The sequence below is a fragment of the Podarcis filfolensis genome, assembly GCF_964270895.1.
Source record: "Podarcis filfolensis genome assembly, chromosome: 8".
In the NCBI taxonomy this organism is placed as follows: domain Eukaryota; kingdom Metazoa; phylum Chordata; class Lepidosauria; order Squamata; family Lacertidae; genus Podarcis; species Podarcis filfolensis.
The window spans coordinates 57,560,906-57,581,414 of record NC_139611.1 but is presented as its reverse complement, the minus strand read 5'-3'; the positions used below and the strand labels follow the sequence as shown (position 1 = coordinate 57,581,414).

Here is a 20,509-nt window from a genome sequence, read left to right as displayed (position 1 = left end):
AGGATTTAAAAGTTATAGTACATTTCACCCTGCTAAACCAGTACTGGCCAATGGGAAATGCAGTCCAAAACACCTAGGCAATGTCAGGTTGGCAAAAGACAGTGTAAACCAGGCCCCCTTAAACAATAAAGTGATTTAAAGAATGAGTATTAAGTGATCACACCAAGCATTTGAAAACATCATCAGTTCTGCCCACACAAATACCTCATCACCTGAATTATGTTTTGTTTAACATTAAACAACGCACCTGCATCTCTTCCACCCAAGAGAGCAACTCGTACACAAACCGGAGGTTGCCCTCATCTTCGGAGGACGAAATGGCCACCAGCTCTGCACGGGTCATTGGCTTCCGGAACCAGGAGGTAGAGGCAGTGGTGGCTGTTGTGTGCGTTCCCTTCAGCAAGGGCTCAGCCTTAAGGTGCCTGGTGCTCAGGGAGGAAGGCTGGACAAAGTCCAAGGAAGAGGGGGAGGAGAAGTGCCCCTTCCGATAGAGGTTAGTGCATTCCAGCCTCAATGTCACCAGTTCGTCCTGAAGCCTCACAATCCTGGGAGATAAATCAAGCGAGAGGGGGCAGAATGGAGAATGTCGATGAGGTTGTGGGATCACAAGGTCATTCTCCAACCACACACGAGCCAGACACACCCACCATCACCACCCCATTTCTGCACACTTCCTCAGGATGGGGTAAGAGCTTTTGAAAGATGACCCAACATACTAATCTCTTCTGCTCCCCCTGCCCCAAATAAGGTGTTTCCCCAAGACATTTTTGGCTTAAATTTGCCAAACTCGTTCCACCACCACCAGGACTGCATTAACAGTGCATGTCATCTATCAGAACATTCTTGTTCACCAAATGCTCCTTCTGAGCCCAGCTGAATATAACCCACACCCTCATTCCTTGGCTTGAAATGCCTTACTTGAAGACCAGCTCCTCCAGCTGATAGTAATTCTCATCCCGGAGTATCTGAACATCCACCTGCAGTTGGCGGATGAGCCCTTCACACTCCTGGAGGTACATGACGACGTCAGATTCATATTGCACCAACTGGCCCGACTCCAGGTGCGCTTCATCCTGGCAGGAGAGGATTTGAGGTTATTACAGAGTTTCTCACTTTGAAGTGTATTTCTAGGACAAGCAGATCTGACTAATGTGCAGAAGCTAATATTTTAAAAGCAAATAAATAGTCATCACTTGCAAGTCCCATTGAGCTGAGCTGACACGATGTTGTGGAATATTCATGAACATTCTAGTTTATCCTTAAGATGTCAAGTAATACAATGTTGGCTAAAAGTACTACATCTGCGCAGGGCATGAAAATCTAGTTTGGCTGCACTTGAAAGGGAGCTAGAAATGAGAGCAAGTTGCATGCCTGAAGTGGGCAGAGGGGCAAGGAGAACTTCAGATATTGGAGGTGATGAGGCTGGTGGGTAGGATGCTGAGTGAGCAAAAGGCAAAAACACAGAGGCTGGAGGAAGAATGGCAGAGGAGCAAGGCTTGTGGGAAGGATGGAGGCAGGAAGGAGAGGCCTAAGGAAAGACCAAGGAATACACCATCCAGCTCCTACAGATAAGAGAGCTGTGTGTTCCTGATAGCAAGGGGGGATAATAGACAAGTGAGGAAGCTTTGGGAGCTGGAGGCAGTGTTAAATCCAACATATTAAACTCTTCTAGCCACCCAAACCTTTGGTTCTATATGTGCATTTTCCTAGTTAGAGAATCTACAAGTTTTGTTGCTGATTGAAAGCTGAGAGGTCTTGACTGCCTTCATTTGTCATGTTGAGACCCTGCAGGAGTGGATCTGAGAGAAGATCAGGGAGAGCTGAATAACAGAAGGGAAAGACTCACAGCTTGTAGCGTGTTCCTTGCCAGGGTGAGTTTCTCTTCGCAGCTGAGAGTCCCATTCTGGATTTTGTTTGCAATCTGTAGCAGCAGCTCCAACCTGTAGGAAGAGTGTCAGTCACCAGAATTAAAACAGAAAGCCAGAAAAAAGACTTTTAAAAGTGGAATATTTATTCATTAGAATTTATGTTTTATATACCATTGATTATGACATCTGTTTAATTGTTTTTAATCCTACTTTCTACATCACAAAGGACTTCACAATAGTTGTCATTGCCAGCTGGCAGGGAAAGGGTGTCCTTAGTCATCCCGTTCAACAGTTCACCACCTACCTTTCCACGGCTGGCCGCAGCAACTTCTCACGTTCCAGCATTTCTATGATGAGCTTGCCCCATTCTTCCTCCACGTCATTGGGGTGATAGCCCTGCGGCAGCTTAAGGCGCCCAAATTCAATCCAGGTCTGGAAAGCACAAATGAAGAGGAACTGTTTCTTCAGGCCCAGAGACTGGCCTTTGTGGACTCACTCTACCCGTGTGCAGGCACAAGCCAAGATGAGAGCCAACGTGGTACAGTGTAGTGGTTAGAGTGCTGGACTATGACCAGGGAGGCTCAAGTTCAGATCCCTACTCAGTCACAAAGCTCACACTGGATGAGCTTAGGCAAGTCTATGTCTCTTATTTTAATCTACCACAGTTGTGAGGATAAAATGGGGAGCGGGGAGGGGAGAACCATATATGCCACCCTGAGCCCCTTGGTGAAAAAGGAGGGATATTAATGTAATAAATAAAATAAAGATAAAGCCTTGGGGATGCTAAGAGCCTAGGTAATTTCCTACTGTGATAGTCTTCCCCTGACTCTAGCAAATAAGGGAGATGCGACAATGGCTAAGAAACTATAAGACCAAGGAACAAACAACTTTTTTTTTTTTAAGAATAAGGTTGGGACTAGGGACTAGGAAGGACAAAAACCAAAGAGATATATGAAGAAGGCTGGGTAGGCTGCTGAAGGATAAACACAAGCTGAACAAATGTGCCTTAAGTCCACCAAACTCTTTCTAATGTTTAAAAGAACTGCCTGTTCATCCAAGAACCTGTCTCACCTCCAGTAGTTTATACAGATCCTCAATGCTTCGTTTTTCTTGCTGTTTTGCTGGGATCTCTGTTTCTTTGAAGTGTATGTACTGGTTATAAAGTGCCTGCAAGAACAGAGAGCAAAGGGGTCATCATGCAGCAAATCACTTTACTCATGGAAGTGGGGGAAATATGCAGCAGCTATTAGCCCTCACAGTGTAAGGGGAAAGGTGCCCCATCCTCACCCACAGAGTATCCCTGAAGGGTGAACAGACAGAACGCAGAAAGAAATGGCAGGAAACTGGGAGAGATGCTCAGTGCTGCCTGGGTCTTTGTCATCAGTCTCAACCAAGATGCAAGATGGACCCCAGTCCCTGCTTAAATTTCATTTGGGGAGCCTTAGTGGACAGATCTTGCCAACATCTGGGTTCCAAAGTGATCAACATTATCTGTCTCCTCAACAGATTGGTTAACTGTTTTGCCCTGACTTGGCTCACTCACTTGAGTCATCTGCAGCTAGAAACACAGAAAGCTTCCTTACAGCAAGTCAGACGATCAGTTCATCTAGTTCAGTAATCTCTATGATGACTGGCAGTGACTCTCCAGGGTCACGAACAGGCAGTCTTTCCCAGCCCTACCTGGAGATACTGCTGGGGATTGAACCTGAGACCTTCTGCATACGAAGCAGATGTTCTAATTCATGAGCTACACCCCCTTCTTTCCAGCCTTCTGATCCACAAACACCTAGCATGCTCCTAGTATTTGCTTTCAGATCACTGTACTCTGCACTATGTGGACAGGGAGCCTTTTTCAGCCCAAGGGTCGCTTTATGAGATAACCTTATAGTGGACACATGCCATTAGGGGGTTGGTCTAGAAGCAAAAACAGGTGGAGCAACAGGTATAACCTTAACCCTTAGCACAGCAGGCTGCATTCTAGCCATGCAAAAGCCAGGCACACAAACACCCCTCTGTTCTCCACCCAGACAAGGAAAAGGCATTATCATAATCCAAGGGCACATTCCAACCAGACAGTTGAGGAAGACACACAGATGGCACATGGGGAGTCCCAAGGGCACCTGTCCTACACTAGTAACTACTGTCTACATGAGCAAGAGATTTGCAGTGTCAGTTCTGGATCATTCACCAGTGAGACCATTTCTCCACAACTGTGACCTCCACACACAATAGAAATTATAAGATTGCTACAGATGACACAGGCTGAGAGGAAGAGAGAATCTCTCTGATCTTTTGGGGATTAGTGGCTCTTTGTACCTTAGTCGCTAAGCTTATCATTGGAAGTCAGTTCAGGGATTGTATGAACCGAACCTGAGCTATGATTTGCCCCATGCACATACCAATAAATATTCTGATTTAGATTTTGAGGAAAGATAACAATAATCAATCAGTGAAGAGCAGAGTAGGGGGCCCACATAAGGAAGCATACAAGGCATGGCTAGAGAAAATGGATCTGAAGTTTACCTTGAGCTCTACAGGGTTCTGGGGAAAAGATTTGTCAGACATCATTATCGTGTGCTGCTTGATCCAGGAGATGAGAGAATCTATATGGTTCTGGTATTCTAACCACCTTGTGTCCACTTCCTACAGAAAGAGAGGGAAAGAACAGCCTTTTATGTGAGATAAATGATTAGGAAGTAACTGCTCTAAACTAACAGTAGACAAAATATTAAGCCAAATTGGAGAACGGACGAGACATGAAGATGCATGCTTTCCACTGAGTGTCTCAGAATACTGCATCAGGGTAACACCCAGCTTGCTGCCAGAGATGGTGTCCATCCAATTTGATATGGATCAAGGTCTCAGAGCCCAGCAACAGGGCCATCAAGTCCCAGGTCTCCAGGAATGGCCACTCCCGTAGTTTAAAGCTTTGCAAGTCTTTGTCTGGCCTTTTGCAGTAAAAGGACAACCACTTCCCCTTTTTGTGATGCTTTTTCAGAGCTACACATCCATTCAGGAATAGGATCCTGATCTGAAGGGAGAGGATTTTATGCCACCTGAAGATGGAACTTTATTCTCAGGGGGAACATCCTCTCCAACTGCTAGGTGTGGCTACCTGATTGGGTTTCTATTGACTTCTTCTTCTTGTAATGGAGCAAACCACCAACCTCAACTTTTGTCAATACAAGCCCACCTAGCTTCTGTGTTGTCTGCCTCTGAAGAAACCTGTGTGTTTCCCATAAGGGTAAAGGATAGACCTAGGTAATGGTGTTTCAACTTACATAGGTAGCAGAACAGCCACAATCTATCTTTTTTTGCTACGCAAGGGGCCTCGCTACCTGATACCTAAACAGCAGGTACAGCTTCAGCTGACTGTCTGCTACTTCACCCCTCACTCCAATTTAACTCTTACAAGATGCAGACTGAGAGGGCTTCACCACCAAAGTTTTCTCCACCTCTTTCCTTCTTTGTTTACCATCAAGCATTATAAATAGTTCTGGAGAACCCAAAAGCTTGCACTTAACTTTGTGACATTTTGGTTGGACATATAACGGTATGGTATGGATTTCTGAAGCATTCCTCCCAATACTGTAGAAGGACATTGTCCAAATTTTGATTAGTCAAGGTTCCTGCTTTTCCCCCAGCTAATTGCCCGCCCGCTCATCCAAGTCAACATATGCACATTATCCATTTCCTGAGAGCAATTTCCAAAACATTTTGGAATGGCCTGTTCTAAAAGCCATTCATGTGCCAGGATGGTTTCATCAGAATGAAAAAGCAGCAGCAAAGCTTACGGTGGCACTGATGCCTTCTCCTCCCTCTGGAACTTTGGGAAAGGCATCGTAAATTGAAGACACATAAGTTATCACAGACTTTTCATCTGGTGAGGGGACATCCACATCTAGAAAAAAGGAGAAAGAATGAAGCGGTCAAATGGGTGGACTGAAAAGAAGAACTGAAGCATGAAAGGTAGCTTTGTGTTCCTATTCATAAAAATACATCCCAGGAGCCAAACCACATAAAGATTTTCCTGGACTGTACAACTTCAATATTCACATATGTGTGTGATTAAAGGTTTCAAAGCTCTACTGTGGAGGAGAGAATACTCCTTGCACAATGAAAACAAGCTAGCCTAGAATTCTTCTTCCCTGGCACTCTGATTTTCTGAATGAAGGGAGCCTAATTTAAATTTATTTATTTTTAGTTTTGGCTCTGTGGTTTTCCTCTTTGATGCTGCCTTTAGTCTGCTACATGTGCTTTAATCATTTCTATGCTTGTTTTTATATTCTGTAAGCCACTTTGAGCAGCCTTTTTTGAAGCAAAAAGGAGCGTATACATTTTTGCATAAACCACACACACACAAACACACATCCTGCATACACAGAGAGCAGAGCAGATAAACACGCAACCCAAGGAAAGCAGCAGCATGAAATTCTGCTGAATGTTTAAATCAACTCTGAGAGAGAGCTTCAGATCTGACATGAATCTTAAGCAGAAGCCTTACTTGATTAATCAAGTGCAAATCTATTTATTTATTCAAATCAGTAAAATAAATAATGCCTGACAGTGTTTCTAGAGGTCCTACATGATTCGATCCTCTCTGCTGTTCCTGTGCCTCCTCCTCCCTCCATTTCTTACCTTCACTGCACTGGAAAAAAATTAGGCTGTGAGCTCCTCTGCAGGCAGCTACCTGTCCTTTTACTTATGCAACTCCTTAAAAGCACAACATACACAGAACAGTACCAAACAACAATTGTACCCTATCCTAATCAAGTTTCAACCATTCTGCTTGCCATGGCAAGGGTAACTGGCAAGCATGGCTCACTGGCAAGCATGATCAGCAACAGGCCTTACACCTGACAACACTGAAGTTGCAGAGGTGAGTGAGGAACACCTGGTGTGTGTGCAGCATTCCTTGCCACCTCCCTGGCTCAAATCTGGGAGGAGAGCTGGGGGTTGTTTGGCCGCTGTGCAACCAAGACGAAACCAACCTAGCAACCCCAAACCTGCCCACCAACATTTCATGCTTCAGAGTGGGAAAATACTCTCTTTCCTGCCAACCCTTCCCTCTGATAGGGCATTGTGCTTGTATCTTGAATGCTGTTGGGTGAAAGTACCACAGGCACCTTTGGCTAGCAGCACCCAGTACAGCATACTCCCTTCCCAAGGAAAAGATGGATGGGGGTTTGGAAGGAGATGGACAGGAGGCTGCCGACTACAAGACTGACCAGCAAAAAATGGTAGATTTCCCACCACCAGCACCCCAAACGTTATATTTATTCGTTCAGAAAGGTATCAGAATCAACTGAGTAAACATTAGGCTGGTCATGAAACCATAAGAAGCAGGTCAGTATGTGGAGTTTACTCAGAGGCAGCCAGGTTGTATAGTAAAGCATCAACAGAATGCCATGTCTACTGCTCAAAAGTCACTGCATTTGCCCAGCTGACTTGCCCCATCATCACCTTCTGCATCCAGCAACCTGGTGACCCCAAGCCGCTCTGCAATCTCGAAGGCCTGTTCCAGATTATCTCGGCTGCTCTGAATCTGAACTCTTTCCATATCCACTAAATCTGGCCTGCAGGAGACAGGAAAAAAAATGTGATTCCACATTTGCAGACTGCTGTTGTCAGAAACTTCTGCTACAGATAAACACATTCTAAGTGTATTCAAAATCAGATTTCAGAATTTAAAGTAAGAAATCTCAGTATTTGGGACAGTATTTAGCATCTGCAAGTGATTTTAAGCTTTAGAAGTTTTCCCATTTTTCCAGGTTGCCTTCCTAGCTGGGCGGGGGAAACAGACACGTACCTGTATCTGTGAATAATAGCATTGAACATCTTTCCATCACTCCAGCAAGATGAGAAGTTGGTGCACTTCACTCCCACATAGCCTGCCGTCACCTTCTGCGTCCATAGAAGGAGCTTTTCTTTGGCGGACATGTCTCCCGACTCTCCACTGATGTAGATGTCAGAGATCTGGAAGAGAAGACCACAGCCTTGAAGCAGTCGTTTCATTTGGCAGAGCACCATGTCAGATGCAATGAAACTACTGGGGGAAGAAGGGCTGTAGCACAGTGGTAGAGCAACTGCCTTGCCCGCAGAAGGTCCCAGGTTCAATGGCCCATGGCATCTCCAGGTAGAGCTAGGAAATGTCCCCAGTCTGAAACCCTGTGGAGCAGCTGACGATCATTGTAGACCATACTGAGCTAGGTGGACCAAGGGTCTGACTTGATGTAAGGCAGATTCTATGGCAAGGAAGCACTTTGGAGTGAGAGTGCATGATCAAGGCACGATGGCCCTGCTGCATGTCAAGGTAAGCCAGTGGCCTCAGGCAGCCAGATAACCAGCTCACCTTAGGTGCTGAGGAAGGGGCAGAAAGGAGAGAGCTGAGCTTTCTGGCTGGTTTAATTGCAGCTCATTGGTTGATCTTATCTTTGTTTTAACTGGTATAAAAGCTTTACATTTCATCTGTTAATGGATATTATTTTGTCTCATGAGCTGGCTTGTGGTTCTGGCACAGGCAGAAAAGGGAGATATTTGATGAAGCAGTGGAGGCTAGTGCATTAGGGTGAATGATGCACTGGCTCAATAGTCTCCATCTGTCCTTGTCCAGCCCCCACCTGCCAGTCAGTTTCCTCCTCATGGGTCTCAGGGTCACCCCTTGAAGAACTCAACAGGGAGGAAGATGGGGGCAAAACTGGAATTCGTTGGCTCTGGCTTCACCTACTACTGCTCTCCCTGCCAATGAGCACCAGGAATTTGGAAGGGGTGGTCTCATTGAGTCAGACTGTGTTATTATTAAATGTATCTTGTTGGCCATAGCTTCACGAGGCTAGCATGTTTACTTGGCCATAGCTTCACGAGGCTAGCATGTTTTATGTAACACTTGCAGAAACTGAAAGTAGCAGCTATATTATGGCCTAAAAATGTTTATTTACCCAAGTATTTTTTAAAGGACTTTTCTCCTTGGTTGGGTGATGAGGAAGGCCAGCCCTGTGCCAGCCAGCAGTTCAGATAACATCTGTCCACCACTGAGCCACTGCCTGCCAATCAGGGCATTCCCCCTCCTCCATGATGAATGCAGATGGCTTAGCATCCCACCCATCCCCCTTCCAGATTCACAGAAGCAGAAGCAGCCACTGTGCTGTGCATTTCTGTGCAATCAGACAGATTAGAGAGAGAAATGTGCCATTGTGCAGCTGCTGTGGTGCATATTCTTTATACACACCAGTGTGGACACAGTGTGGATGGAGGTGCTTTAGATGTACTTAGGAAACTGAAAGAAGTGGCTAGATTCACCTAAAGAACCAATTTTGCTTGATGTTTCCATGGCCCTTGCAGACCCCATGCTTATTTGTTTATTATTATTTTAAGTTATTTATAGAGCCCTCTTTTCAAACTAGTTTCCAAAGCAATTTACACTAACAGAACTGTAAAACAGAGCTCTAGAAAGACACAGCACTATTAAAAACCACTAGTAGCACTGGAATACAGTAGTAAAAACAGCAGACTCAATAATAAAACACCTTCAAGAATAACTTCTTTTTAAAAAATTAGCTTGTTTCCCCTTAAAAATGGTTCAGTGTTACATCTCAATACCTGAGAGAGAGCCAAGAGTTGGTCACAAACCTGGGTATAGGCTTCCATAGCTTGAAGTGTGCTTGCAAATGTAATGTATGTTAACTCTGTATAATACCTGAACTTAGCAAATCACAGTCATGGCAGTTCCCTCACCTCTCCAGGTTCTCTAGACTGAAGCTAGTCTTGCTTCTATTTCACTATATTATTTAGTTAAAATATTTATAAACTACCTTTCATCACAATGATCTCAGTGGGGGGGGGGCGGGAACAAAATTCCCTTTAACACACCAAATCTATAGCTCCTGAAAACAATAAATACATTAGCTCTAATTACAGAAATGTCTGCTTAATTCCAGGCACCAATCAATGATTTTCAAGTCCTAGAGCTGGTTCTAAAATGGGAATGAGAAGTTGGGTCCAGCCATACCTTCGTTTCGAGCTGACAGGAACAACTTTATCCTCAAAATGCTTTGCAAATTTGTCATAGCACGAGACAGAGGGTCCCATCCCCCTCTTCCCTGGGATAGGATCTTTACATTTAATACAAACTCAAAACAACTCTGCTGGACAGCTCCTTAAGGATGCAAAATGAGGCAGCAAAATAAGATTTTCTTGCTGCCCTCATTACCACATGGAAAGCACAGCCATGTCCTGTTCTCATTTGTATTTCATCATTTTTCCTCCATAACTTGCAGAACTTGCACACCAGCCATCACCCAGCCTGCTTCACTGGCTAACAGTTCCCCAGAAGACCAAAGAGCCTCACAGGCTCTGCAGCACTAAGAGCAATCACATGACTGGCCCTCTCCATCTCATCTTTTCATAGTGCTATCAGGGCCTCAGCAAGACCAGAAGCCATGTCCCCCAGAGCATTCAAGAATTCCTCTAATTATCTAATTCTCCAGAAATGGACCATAATAATGATCCTGCAGAAAGGATGTGCTGCCACCAAGTCAAGTGTTCTGACCCCCTGTTCTGACCATGGCAAAAGAATTGATAGCAGATCACTTAATAGCAGATCACTCCACACATGTTCTATAGCAGACCACAGATCAAGCACACACACTACCAAATGCAATAGAGCAGTAATGCATTAAGGTTCACCCATGATGGCCATGAAGCCCTGAACCAAGGTAACCATGGTGTGAATGTTTAAGTCCCCCAGAAGAATCATCCCTGGTTCTTCAACCCTGAAACTACATCTGCTGGCTCAGATAAAGCTGGATAGATGAGACACCAGCAACACCCACTCTGTCTCTCTGTCCCTATTCCAGGCATAAGCCCTCAAATCCAGGCTCTGGCTGAGCCCCTGGTTTCATGATATGCCTGGTATGTTAACCAGGGTTAAGTGTTACCTTACCTGCACCACATTCATTTAAGAGCAGGGGACTGATATTTTGCTGCCAGTCCCATTGGACGCAGCCAATTCCCCTTTAGAAATTCCTAAGCCAGGGTGCCACTAATCCTCAACACTTCTAACTCTCCTTCAGCAACGAAAGCAGGACTAGGTGGGGCAGGCAGGAAAAGGGATCTGAAGCAAGCAGCGAAAAGGCGATTTTCATTTGGTTCTCTGCTAGCTAAACCTAAGAGGTCTGCTTAATTCACAACATTTAAGGGCTAAAAGAGGATTGCTGGCAACACAATGCAGTGGGTGGAAGAGGGAATTGCCTCCAGAGCAGAAAGGGAGTAGTTTAGAGAGAGAGCATGAAATGCTCCCTGGGCCTTTGCCCCATATGCTGCAAGGCTTCCATCAGACCCTACCGGTCCCCAGATCCATATTCTTTTTCTGTCTGAGAGCCAAGCCCCATCTTCATCAATGCAGGCGGCTGGAAGAATACTCAGAGGAACGGTGACGGCATAGTGACCCAGTTTCCAATAAAAGGGAGAGAAGAGAGGGAGAGGGGAGTGGGCTGCCGAATGCTTTTTGCACTTGATGGAACGTGCACACCTTCAGGCACGAGACGAGCGCTGGGAAAGAGGGTGGGGCTCAGCTCTTTCCACGGCGAGCTGGATTGCCGCTCCTTAATCAAAGGAACACTTTGTAAGCAGGCAAGAGCTGGCTGAGAGAAGGATGCCAATTTCACAAGATCAACACATCTGTGGGAATGAAATACGTGCCATAATTTAGAACGGTGACGGCCCTCCCACCACTAGTGCAATCTACAGGAGGGCTTGAGGAAGGGAAACAAATCCAGGACATTTAGCACCTACTAGAAAATTGTCCTTTTGCAAGGGTACACAAATTTTGGCTGGGCTTAGTAACCAGCCAGCAGTTACCTCCACCTCTGCCTATGCCTCCACCCCAGGGAGGGCCAGCGTCTCACTTTGGACTTATGAAAGCAGTGACAATTCTCCAAGGATTTTCAAAGTCCAGCAGGAGGTCAGAGATGAGCCCCCAACCCTCCACTTTACACTGGGGTCAGCACTCACCAGACCAACAGGTGTGGTCATCACAGGCAATTCAGCGAGTGCACTTGTGGAACCCTCGCCATCACTGTGGCAGTGATATCACATGAGTTACCAGCCACTGTGTCTGTAAGGAAATGAAGGAGCAAGACCCAGTTCTTGCAGGAGAACCAGGCTCAGACCTGTGACTTCCTTGCTGCACAGGGGCAGCTGTTAACTCATTTCCACAGTCCTTTCTTCACGGTCTCTTGGCCACTTTGGGCTTTTGCAGCACACAAAAGATCCTGAGGGACCCGTGGGGCCGCGGAATGCATGGAATCACGAGATCTCCTCTGTGTACATGTCAAGTGCCTCTTTTATCCTGAAGGGGGAAGGTCAAAACACCACCGTCACCACTCAGGATTTCTAAGTAAGCAAAACCCATTCAGCACCACATCCCAAAATGACTGTCAGCAACCCAATATCATGTCCCAATTTGTGGCAGTCCAGAGAAATGTGGAAGAAGAGACACATGCAGTCATATTGCGGGGAGATAAAATATTCCTGGATCACCACAGCTCACAGCCAGTTCATACACAGCCTTCACCAACATGCTGCCCTCCAGATGTTTTGGACCACAACTCCCACTGAAGACTATGGTGGCTGGGGCTGATGAGAGCTGTAGTTCCAGATATAAGGAGGACACCAGCTTGGGGGAAAGTGTTCTGTGGCATGGTGGGAAGCTCCTCAACCAGCCCTGCACACTCCAGAAGGCACAGTAGGAGGACAGCCACATCCACCATGGTCCTTTGTCCCATATGGTGATTTCTGGGTTTAAATAAATAAATAAAATTTTTAAATTGTCCAGTAGCACCTGAGAGACTAACTAAGTTTGTTCTGGGTACTGTATAAGCTTTTGTGTGCATGCACAATTCTTCAGATTGTATCTGAAGAAGTGCGCATGCACACGAAAGCTTATACCCAGAACAAAGTTAGTTGTTTTGTAAGGTGCTACTGGACATTAAAAAATAATAATATGTATTTCGACTGCGTCAGACCAACATGGCTACCTACCTGAGTCTGGGTTTAAATGTTATCACAGCAGCATGGCATCCTGCTAGGGGAATCGTAGAGCCACACCACACAGACAGTGCACTAATAGTCTCCAAGGTAGTATAGCACAGCATAAATATTTTGGGACTCAGGCTGAGGAAACCCAAGTTCAAATCCATGCCCCATCACAAAGCTCAGTTGGTGGTCCTATGCAAATCGTATATTTCCTGTCTAGCCGGTCTTATGGGTGAAAGGAGTTGCTGTAATCCTGTAATTGGCTGCCCCATGTGCTGAGCCACTGAAGTACAGGTGACAAGCTTCCTTGTGCGACCACAAGGGCTCACCACTGGATCTTCCTGGGCAGGAAGAAGTATAGCCGAGCCTTGCTTGAGCAACAAAGCCTTGGTCTGCTCATGCATCCTTGATCGTGCTTTGGTCCTCCTAACTCCTAGCTTGCCTGTCAGTCCTGCCTCGCTCACTGGTCTTACCACTGGCCGGGCTCGTGACTCAACTCAAACCAACACCCACAGCCTAGCCCTGAGCATGGGGCAGTTTGGGAAGATAAAATGAGAGAATTGTCACATTCTATTCAGTTCTTTAAAACTCTGGCCAAGGGGTCAAATATGCCCTGCCAAGCCTCTCTACCTAGCCTGCAGGACTGTCTCCGTATCACACCACCTCCCCAGCAACACCCTCTGCCCCCAAGACCATGTCCCTCACCAGCCCTGCTTTGTATCCCTTTTTAAGCGTTTTTGCCTAGCTGGAATGTGCCTTTGAACTCTGGTAATGCCTCTTTGCTTGCCTAGATGCAAGACAAAGAGGGTGTGTGTGTCAACATTAGCTGTAACATTCGTTGCTTTGTCCTTGTTTGCCACTGGCCCCAGAAGGTTGCCCAGAAGCAAATGCAGACCCAGGTCCCTCCTTCACCCCAGAGGAAACACCTGCAATGTCCTATTTCCACTCCTGATCAGCGACAGTGGCATCTTGCCTTGGAAACAAGAGACCAAGAAGATGGCTGGAAATACAGGCCTCTCTCTCCCTGCTCCACACAGCCAAAGGAAGGCGGCTTCGCCATTTGTATTCTGTGGATCAGCTTCCCCCCTCCGCCTCTCTCTCTCTCCAGACACGGGCATGCTTATCACATAGAAAAGCCCGTCTTTGTCAGCTGCTACCTCAGAGACGGCTCTGTGGGGCTTTTGCTCTTCTCAGTCAAACGTCTTTCCTCAGAAAGCCTCCCCTCCCCCCTCAAAAGTCTGCCACAGGCCTGAAGGAAAACCAGAGGTCACATGACCATAACACTTACACTGGGGAGACCCCAAATTTCAGACACCTACACTGTGAAATAGCTACTCAAGTGATTCAGAAGCAAGTTGGAATGGTTGGACCTGCACTCCCCACTAAAACTAGAGATACCAGGTAACACCAAATTCTGTCACCTGCTTTAGAAGACTAGATGAATCCTTGGGCATGCAAAGTGCACAAGTATAGGCTGGGCAACAAAAAACAAAGTCCAAAGGAACCTTCTGTATTACAGCATCATCATTCCACCGTATATTCAGGATCTTAACCAGGGTTAAGCATTATGTCTTCTGCACTTGGTCTTTCTTGCTATAGCAATAGCCTTTCCCAATTTCCACTGAATACGAGTACTACAGTATCCAACTGCCTTATTTCAGAAGCCTTATCTAGCTTCAGGGAGCCTCATTCTCCCAGAGAACAAGCCTTCGGAATATATTCTTTTTTAAAATAATAATTTTGACAGGTAGCTGTATTTTGGTCCACGTATTGTTTTGGGAAGCATGAATTAGGTAGATTTGCTTTAAAATCCTAACAAAACTGATTTTTCTCCCCTATTCCTATTCTGGACTATAGCTCCCATCAGCCCCAGCCGGGCAGTACCAGGTTGGCCAAGGCCTATGAAGCCTCATTTCACCAAAGACAATGGTGAAGCATTTGTGACTGAATTAAGTGACACTCAGCTGATCACCCTCCTAGGCATCACTGTTGAGCTAAAATAAAATCAGACAGACATAAAATGTTGCTGAGCCCTGGGATATTTCCACAATGTTTTGGAATAACAGCAACCTCAGCCAGATAGCAGATATAATATACAGAGGCAGCGTCTGGTTAACCTGGCTTGACATTCACCGTCAGCTCCCTTCGCCAACCCTCCTCCAGCACCCCAGCCTTTTCATGCCAATTCAGATTGGAGTATCATGATAATTTAATGGCTGCCCTCGTGCCTCTCTAACAAGCTTCAAAGACATCTTCCAGAGTGGTGCTGCTTACTGAGGGGCGGGGCACCTCCTCAGCGGAAGAATCTGCCCTTGGAATTATTCAAGAAAGTAAGGAAGGAAGACTTAAAGGAATTGATGGTGAGAATAGAACCGAGAACACACATTTGGCAGTTTGCAAATGCTAGGTTAAAAAAATAAAACAAAACCTTGAGTGTGGGAAAGATTATAAAGGTATTTAGTAAGAGAATCATGCTCTTCCCCTAGGAAGGCAAAAAAGCTGACATTCCCAGGGAATCAACAGAATGTCCCCATCTCAGCACAGCAAAATATGATCCAAACATACCTCAAAACTGAAAACTAGGACTCCAGACCTCCAGATGGGAGGAGGAAGCCTACAATGGAAGGGTTAACTAGATCTATCTTCTAGTTTTCTCTACAAACCTGCCCACCCCCTCATTATCAGCTGTGAGGGTTTTCCACAAGACAGGGGTGAAACTAGCTTTTATTTCACCAGGGTCAAAGACCCAGTTTGGCACTCCCCTACACACATTTGCACCCATTTTCAGCTTTGTATTCTTGCTATAAAAAAGTGTGCCTAGACATTCCGTGGTTGCGCCCATAACCTAGGTTTAAGGTGCCATTTAGCTCCTAGCTTTCATATCTCAGTTTCTAACACTGCCCACACATGCATATGCATATACACAGCCTTAATGGCCTCCTTCCAGAGACTTCACCTGGGACAAAAAACCTGGCTCCCCTCCCCCCACCTCCCAGTAGCTACGGCCCTGCACAAGACTAGAATGGAAGCCAATGCTGAGGAGTGTGGAGAAAAATGATTAAAAATGTGTTTCAATTACAGTACCTTAAATATATATATATAACTGACTTAATCCACACACACTATTAAAACTGAGTCACATCCATCTAGCAATAACTTTGATTAACGAATCCTATTCTATGTGGGAGAGAACTCTTGAGGACAGTGCTGCTCCCAGGCTTTGCAACTTCCAAGACTGGCTGCCTCCTTGTTATTCTGCTGACCGGAGAATACTTTTTGTTCTGGCAGGCTTTGGGAAACTGAATGTTTTTAAGCAAAGGGCTCTATAATAGCATGCTGCACTTTCTTTTGTCCTATCAGCATAGGTTGCGGTTTTTTAAAACATTTTTAAAATTCCAACAATAGTCTATATACTTTTAAACTATAACTTTTTATATGTTCTGAGTTAAGTGTGTTTTATTTGTGTTTGTTTTAATTTTTGTGAGCAGCCTTGCGTTCTAGCTCTGGCAAAAAGGTGGGATGCTGTTGTTAATTTTGTTGTTTTTGTTTCTATACCACCCTTCATCCGAGGATTACAGGGCGGTTTACAATACAAAAACGCAAAACATAGTAACAATAAAAAAACAACAACCACACAGTTTAAAAGGCTATTTGTTCCTTAATTAGCAAAGGCCTGGGAGAAGCAGAATGTTTTTGCCTGATGCCTAAAGATATGTAACAACAGCAGAGCATTCTACAAGTGGGGAACCACTGCCAAAAAAAAGCGCGCCTGTTCTTGTGTTGCCACCCTCCAGACCTCTTGTGAAGGAGGCACATGAAGATGAGCCTCAGCTGAATATCACAGGGTCTGGGTAATCATCATCATCCTCAGACTGGAGAACAGCATTTAGACCCTAATGTTAAACTCTGTAAATGGCACACGGCACAATCCTATACATGCCTACACAGATGTAAGTTCTACTGAGTTGAATGAAGCTGAGTTTTAGGCACATGGCTGAGGGTTTACAGCCACAAAAGGTACCATATTGTATTTATTATCATCAAATCTGGACCCAGGAATCTGCCAATTCCTCAAAAGTACTAGGATATCCCCTGGATCCTAGTATGTCCCCATAATCATCTACTGACTGCATGTGGCAGGTACTGTAGTCCTGTGTGACGCCTTCCCACTACCTGAACTCTAAAATGATTATTACTATTTTGGACCTTAACGTTCAGACAGCATCAGTAAGAAAAGGCTATTTTGTCCAATAGCCTACTAACCCTTGTTTTACAGAGGTTTTGAGCATTTTGTATTCAGCGGCATGAACTTGCTTAGTATTCTTGCATGCGTTTTCAACTGATCTCTTAATTATTGCTAAAACACTTTCTAACTTTTTTTAAAATGTAGGATACAGCACTGTACCACCAAATACTGCAGCATGCAGCAATATTGCAATATGGCATAGTATTAAACATGTTTTAGTGATAATTAAAATAATTATTGTGTGGACAGCATATAGCAGGATGTATACAGTAAATAAGTGCAAGATCTTCCAACAGCGTAGAAAAGTCCATTGCAATTGCTCTTGTAGCTCCACATGTAATAGCAACTGTTGGGTAGCATTAGGAGGCACCCACCTGGAAGCAGAGGAGCTGAGATGGGCAACCGTGAAGTGGTTTCTACATTAACAGCTTCTAAACTATCAGCTGCAAACTATCTGAAGGTGTATGTGGCTCCCTCTCTGTTTGATTGGTTTTACAGGATCTGCAATGCTGCAATTATGTTGAAACTAAAATGCCCAAGCATGTAAAGGCAGGACAACCACAGAACAAATTGATACAAAGATGGCTACTGCTTTGAAACTTTGTGCAATGAAAAGTGTTAGAACAACACAGGCTGTGACCATTTTAGGCGTGTCTGGTATGTGCACAACTGTGCACATGTGCATTGTGCCAAACGCAGGAGTGACCCAAAAATGTCGCAAAAAGGGGTGGAATAGGGCAAAGCGGGGGCCGAACTGGGAGGGCTTGCGTGGGCCCTGCTGGCGCACATGGGGGTCCAGAATGTAACCCCAGTGCAAATCAGTTGTTGCCCAAGTACTGTGTTATTTGATCTGAATAAATTTAGACTATGGCAGTGTTAGCTAGCATGGTATCCTCCAAATGTTATTGCGATCAAGCGGTATGTAATATTTGAGGTTCCCGCACTGCAGGGGATTCGTCTAAATGACCCTCAGGGTCCTTTCCAACTCTACAATTATGTGATTCGATGGTATGTAAATGTTGTGAAATAAATAAATAAATAAATTGTTGCTGGAATACAACTCCCACAATCCTGGCAAGGGCTGGCAAGGGCTGATGGGAGCTGTAGTCCAACATCTTGCACACATGCACACATCACCTTCCTCAAATGATCCATGCAGATCAGCTTAGGAGGGAGGCTTCTTGCCTCCTCCCCACTCATAAAACGATCAATCTGATGGCCAGTTTGCATCCCCATCAAGATGCTGGGTCGAAAGATGTGTCCCTCTACTCACTCCAGGGCTGCATCTACTTTGATTTTTCTTTCTTTTTGCCACCTCATAAAACTGGTGGGCTATTGGGGGACCAGAAACATTTGCACACATAGGGATGTGTGCTGTGTGTGTACCCGGGGTTAGTGACACCCAGCTCCCTGCTGGTAGCTAAGTCTGCATGGGCTACCCTGGGGCACTACGTTGGTTGGGCCTTTAGCCTTGCACAACTCCTTCCCTCGCAAAAGAAACTGCTTGCTGACAGTAAAATCCTGACTGCTTTGTAAAGCTGGAGAACCAACAGGTTCTTGGCCATCTCCAGTAAACAGCTGTTCTCCATCTACTTTATGGCAGCTTTGTAAGCACTTGGAAACTGCTATTTGGTTCCCCACTTAAACTTCTCTCTGCTAAAATAAATGTCTCTTCACATGTGAGAGGTAATTTTTACTTGGATGAAGTGCTCCATTTAAGAAGCTTTTGTTAGTGAGTTATATATGAGGGGCATATGACTGTACATTATATTGTGTTGGGGCCTGCCCTGTGACCTTTGGGTAAAAGGTAAAGGTAAAGGTACCCCTGCCCGTATGGGGCAGTCTTGACAGACTCTAGGGTTGTGCGCTCATCTATAGGCCAGGAACCAGCGCTGTCCGCAGACACTTCCAGGTCACGTGGCCAGCATGACAAGCTGCATCTGGCAAGCCAGCGCAGCACACGGAACGCCGTTTACCTTCCCCCTGGTAAGCGGTCCCTATTTATCTACTTGCACCCGGGGGTGCTTTCGAACTGCTAGGTTGGCAGGCGCTGGGAGCGAACGACGGGAGCACACCCCACCGCGGGGATTCGAACCGCCGACCATGCGATCGGCAAGTCCTAGGCGCTGAGGTTTTACCCACAGCGCCACCCGCGTCCCTGACCTTTGGGTGAAAGGATATAAATGCTAAATATATCCAGTTCCTTGTGCTTCTTCTCCCTTGCCAAAAGTGCTCCACAACCCTTCTGTCGTCTGTACTGCTCTTCCGAGAATGCCTTCCAGCTCGCTTGCAAGGAGAGGAATGAACAGACGAGAACTCCCCACCAACCTACACATCATGCTGAGCTCCTGAAAAAAAAGTCCAGTCCCATCCCATGCTGAAGTCTCATCACAGGAGCAGTGATGGGAGAGGTACAAAAAAACCCACACCGTGTTATGCACCAAAATGTTGTTGGGCAATATTTGAAAAATTGCTCACCTCAATTCAGATTCCTAATAGCAAAATGCAAATCAATGGCATACAAAGTAACAGAGAGAAGTGTGATTTGAGCATGTACGGAGTGCCCACCCCTCACCACAGAATAAGTACAACGCATCCTGTAAACCAGGCATGTCCAAGGTCCATTTCAGGGGCCTAATTTGGCCCCCGTGGCAGTTTATTTCCTGGGGTAAAATCCTAAAAAGCAGCAACATCTCAACAACTTCAATCCTAAAAAAAGGTCAACAGCTTTGGCTGGCCCTTCAGTTGGCCCTCACAGCCCTTCATTTCATCAAATCTGGCCCTCTTTGAAAAAAGTTTGGACACCACTGCTGTAAAAGATCAAGAATTATAAAGTGAAAAGGTTTCCCAATTTCATGCAGGGTGGAGAGGGATAGGAGTTCAATGGGGCTTGATAGCTAGTGCTTCTCATTTTAGAGAACTCCTGAGCATATAGGTAAATTCTGGTGACCAAAGAGGCTTGAGAACTGCCAGCTCCATCTGTCCCCCATCACACTGCATTAGTCAACAGCCTCCGTCCTACAATAATTGCTTTTAACATTAAAATTCCATAGAGACATCTAATAAGAGATATATGACCTGGTTTCTTCTTCTATAATGACATCATTGTCGAAAAGTCCATGCCAAATTGCTTGGGCATTTTATGCCAGATCTTGATGCAGTTTTAGGGCTTGCCTGCCCCCTAACCCATCTCCCCCCACGCCCTGACACAATGCCTTGAAATCAACATCCCTTCCCTCTCCCTAGGGGCACACCATTATAAATTAGCAGCTACTGTGCAGAGTTTTGACAGCTAAAATACATGTTAACAAATGAAACAGGGGGGTGTTTCCTGGTGGAAGCCCATGTACATGTGCACACA

General features: G+C 45.4%; 1 protein-coding gene across 24 annotated transcripts in view; it reads right to left on the bottom strand.

Annotated features, from left to right (window-relative positions):
* The window catches only part of MACF1 (microtubule actin crosslinking factor 1), a 293,076-nt gene that overhangs the window by 156,360 nt on the left and 116,207 nt on the right, over window positions 1-20,509 (bottom strand). For 23 of the 24 annotated variants that reach the window (XR_014551046.1, XR_014551047.1, XR_014551048.1 and 20 more), the window contains 9 exons: window positions 7,678-7,844; window positions 7,332-7,444; window positions 5,663-5,769; window positions 4,392-4,511; window positions 2,940-3,035; window positions 2,173-2,300; window positions 1,847-1,940; window positions 919-1,073; window positions 248-545 (listed from right to left, as the gene is read on the bottom strand). The exons of the other annotated variant lie outside the window; for it this stretch is intronic. Coding sequence is in view for 19 of the 23 variants with exons in the window: in XM_083625102.1 (XP_083481228.1) it covers window positions 248-545; window positions 919-1,073; window positions 1,847-1,940; window positions 2,173-2,300; window positions 2,940-3,035; window positions 4,392-4,511; window positions 5,663-5,769; window positions 7,332-7,444; window positions 7,678-7,844 (1,278 nt within the window). In the remaining 4 variants the exon portion in view is untranslated. The remainder of the gene's footprint in view (window positions 1-247; window positions 546-918; window positions 1,074-1,846; window positions 1,941-2,172; window positions 2,301-2,939; window positions 3,036-4,391; window positions 4,512-5,662; window positions 5,770-7,331; window positions 7,445-7,677; window positions 7,845-20,509) is intronic. 24 annotated transcript variants of the gene reach the window in all.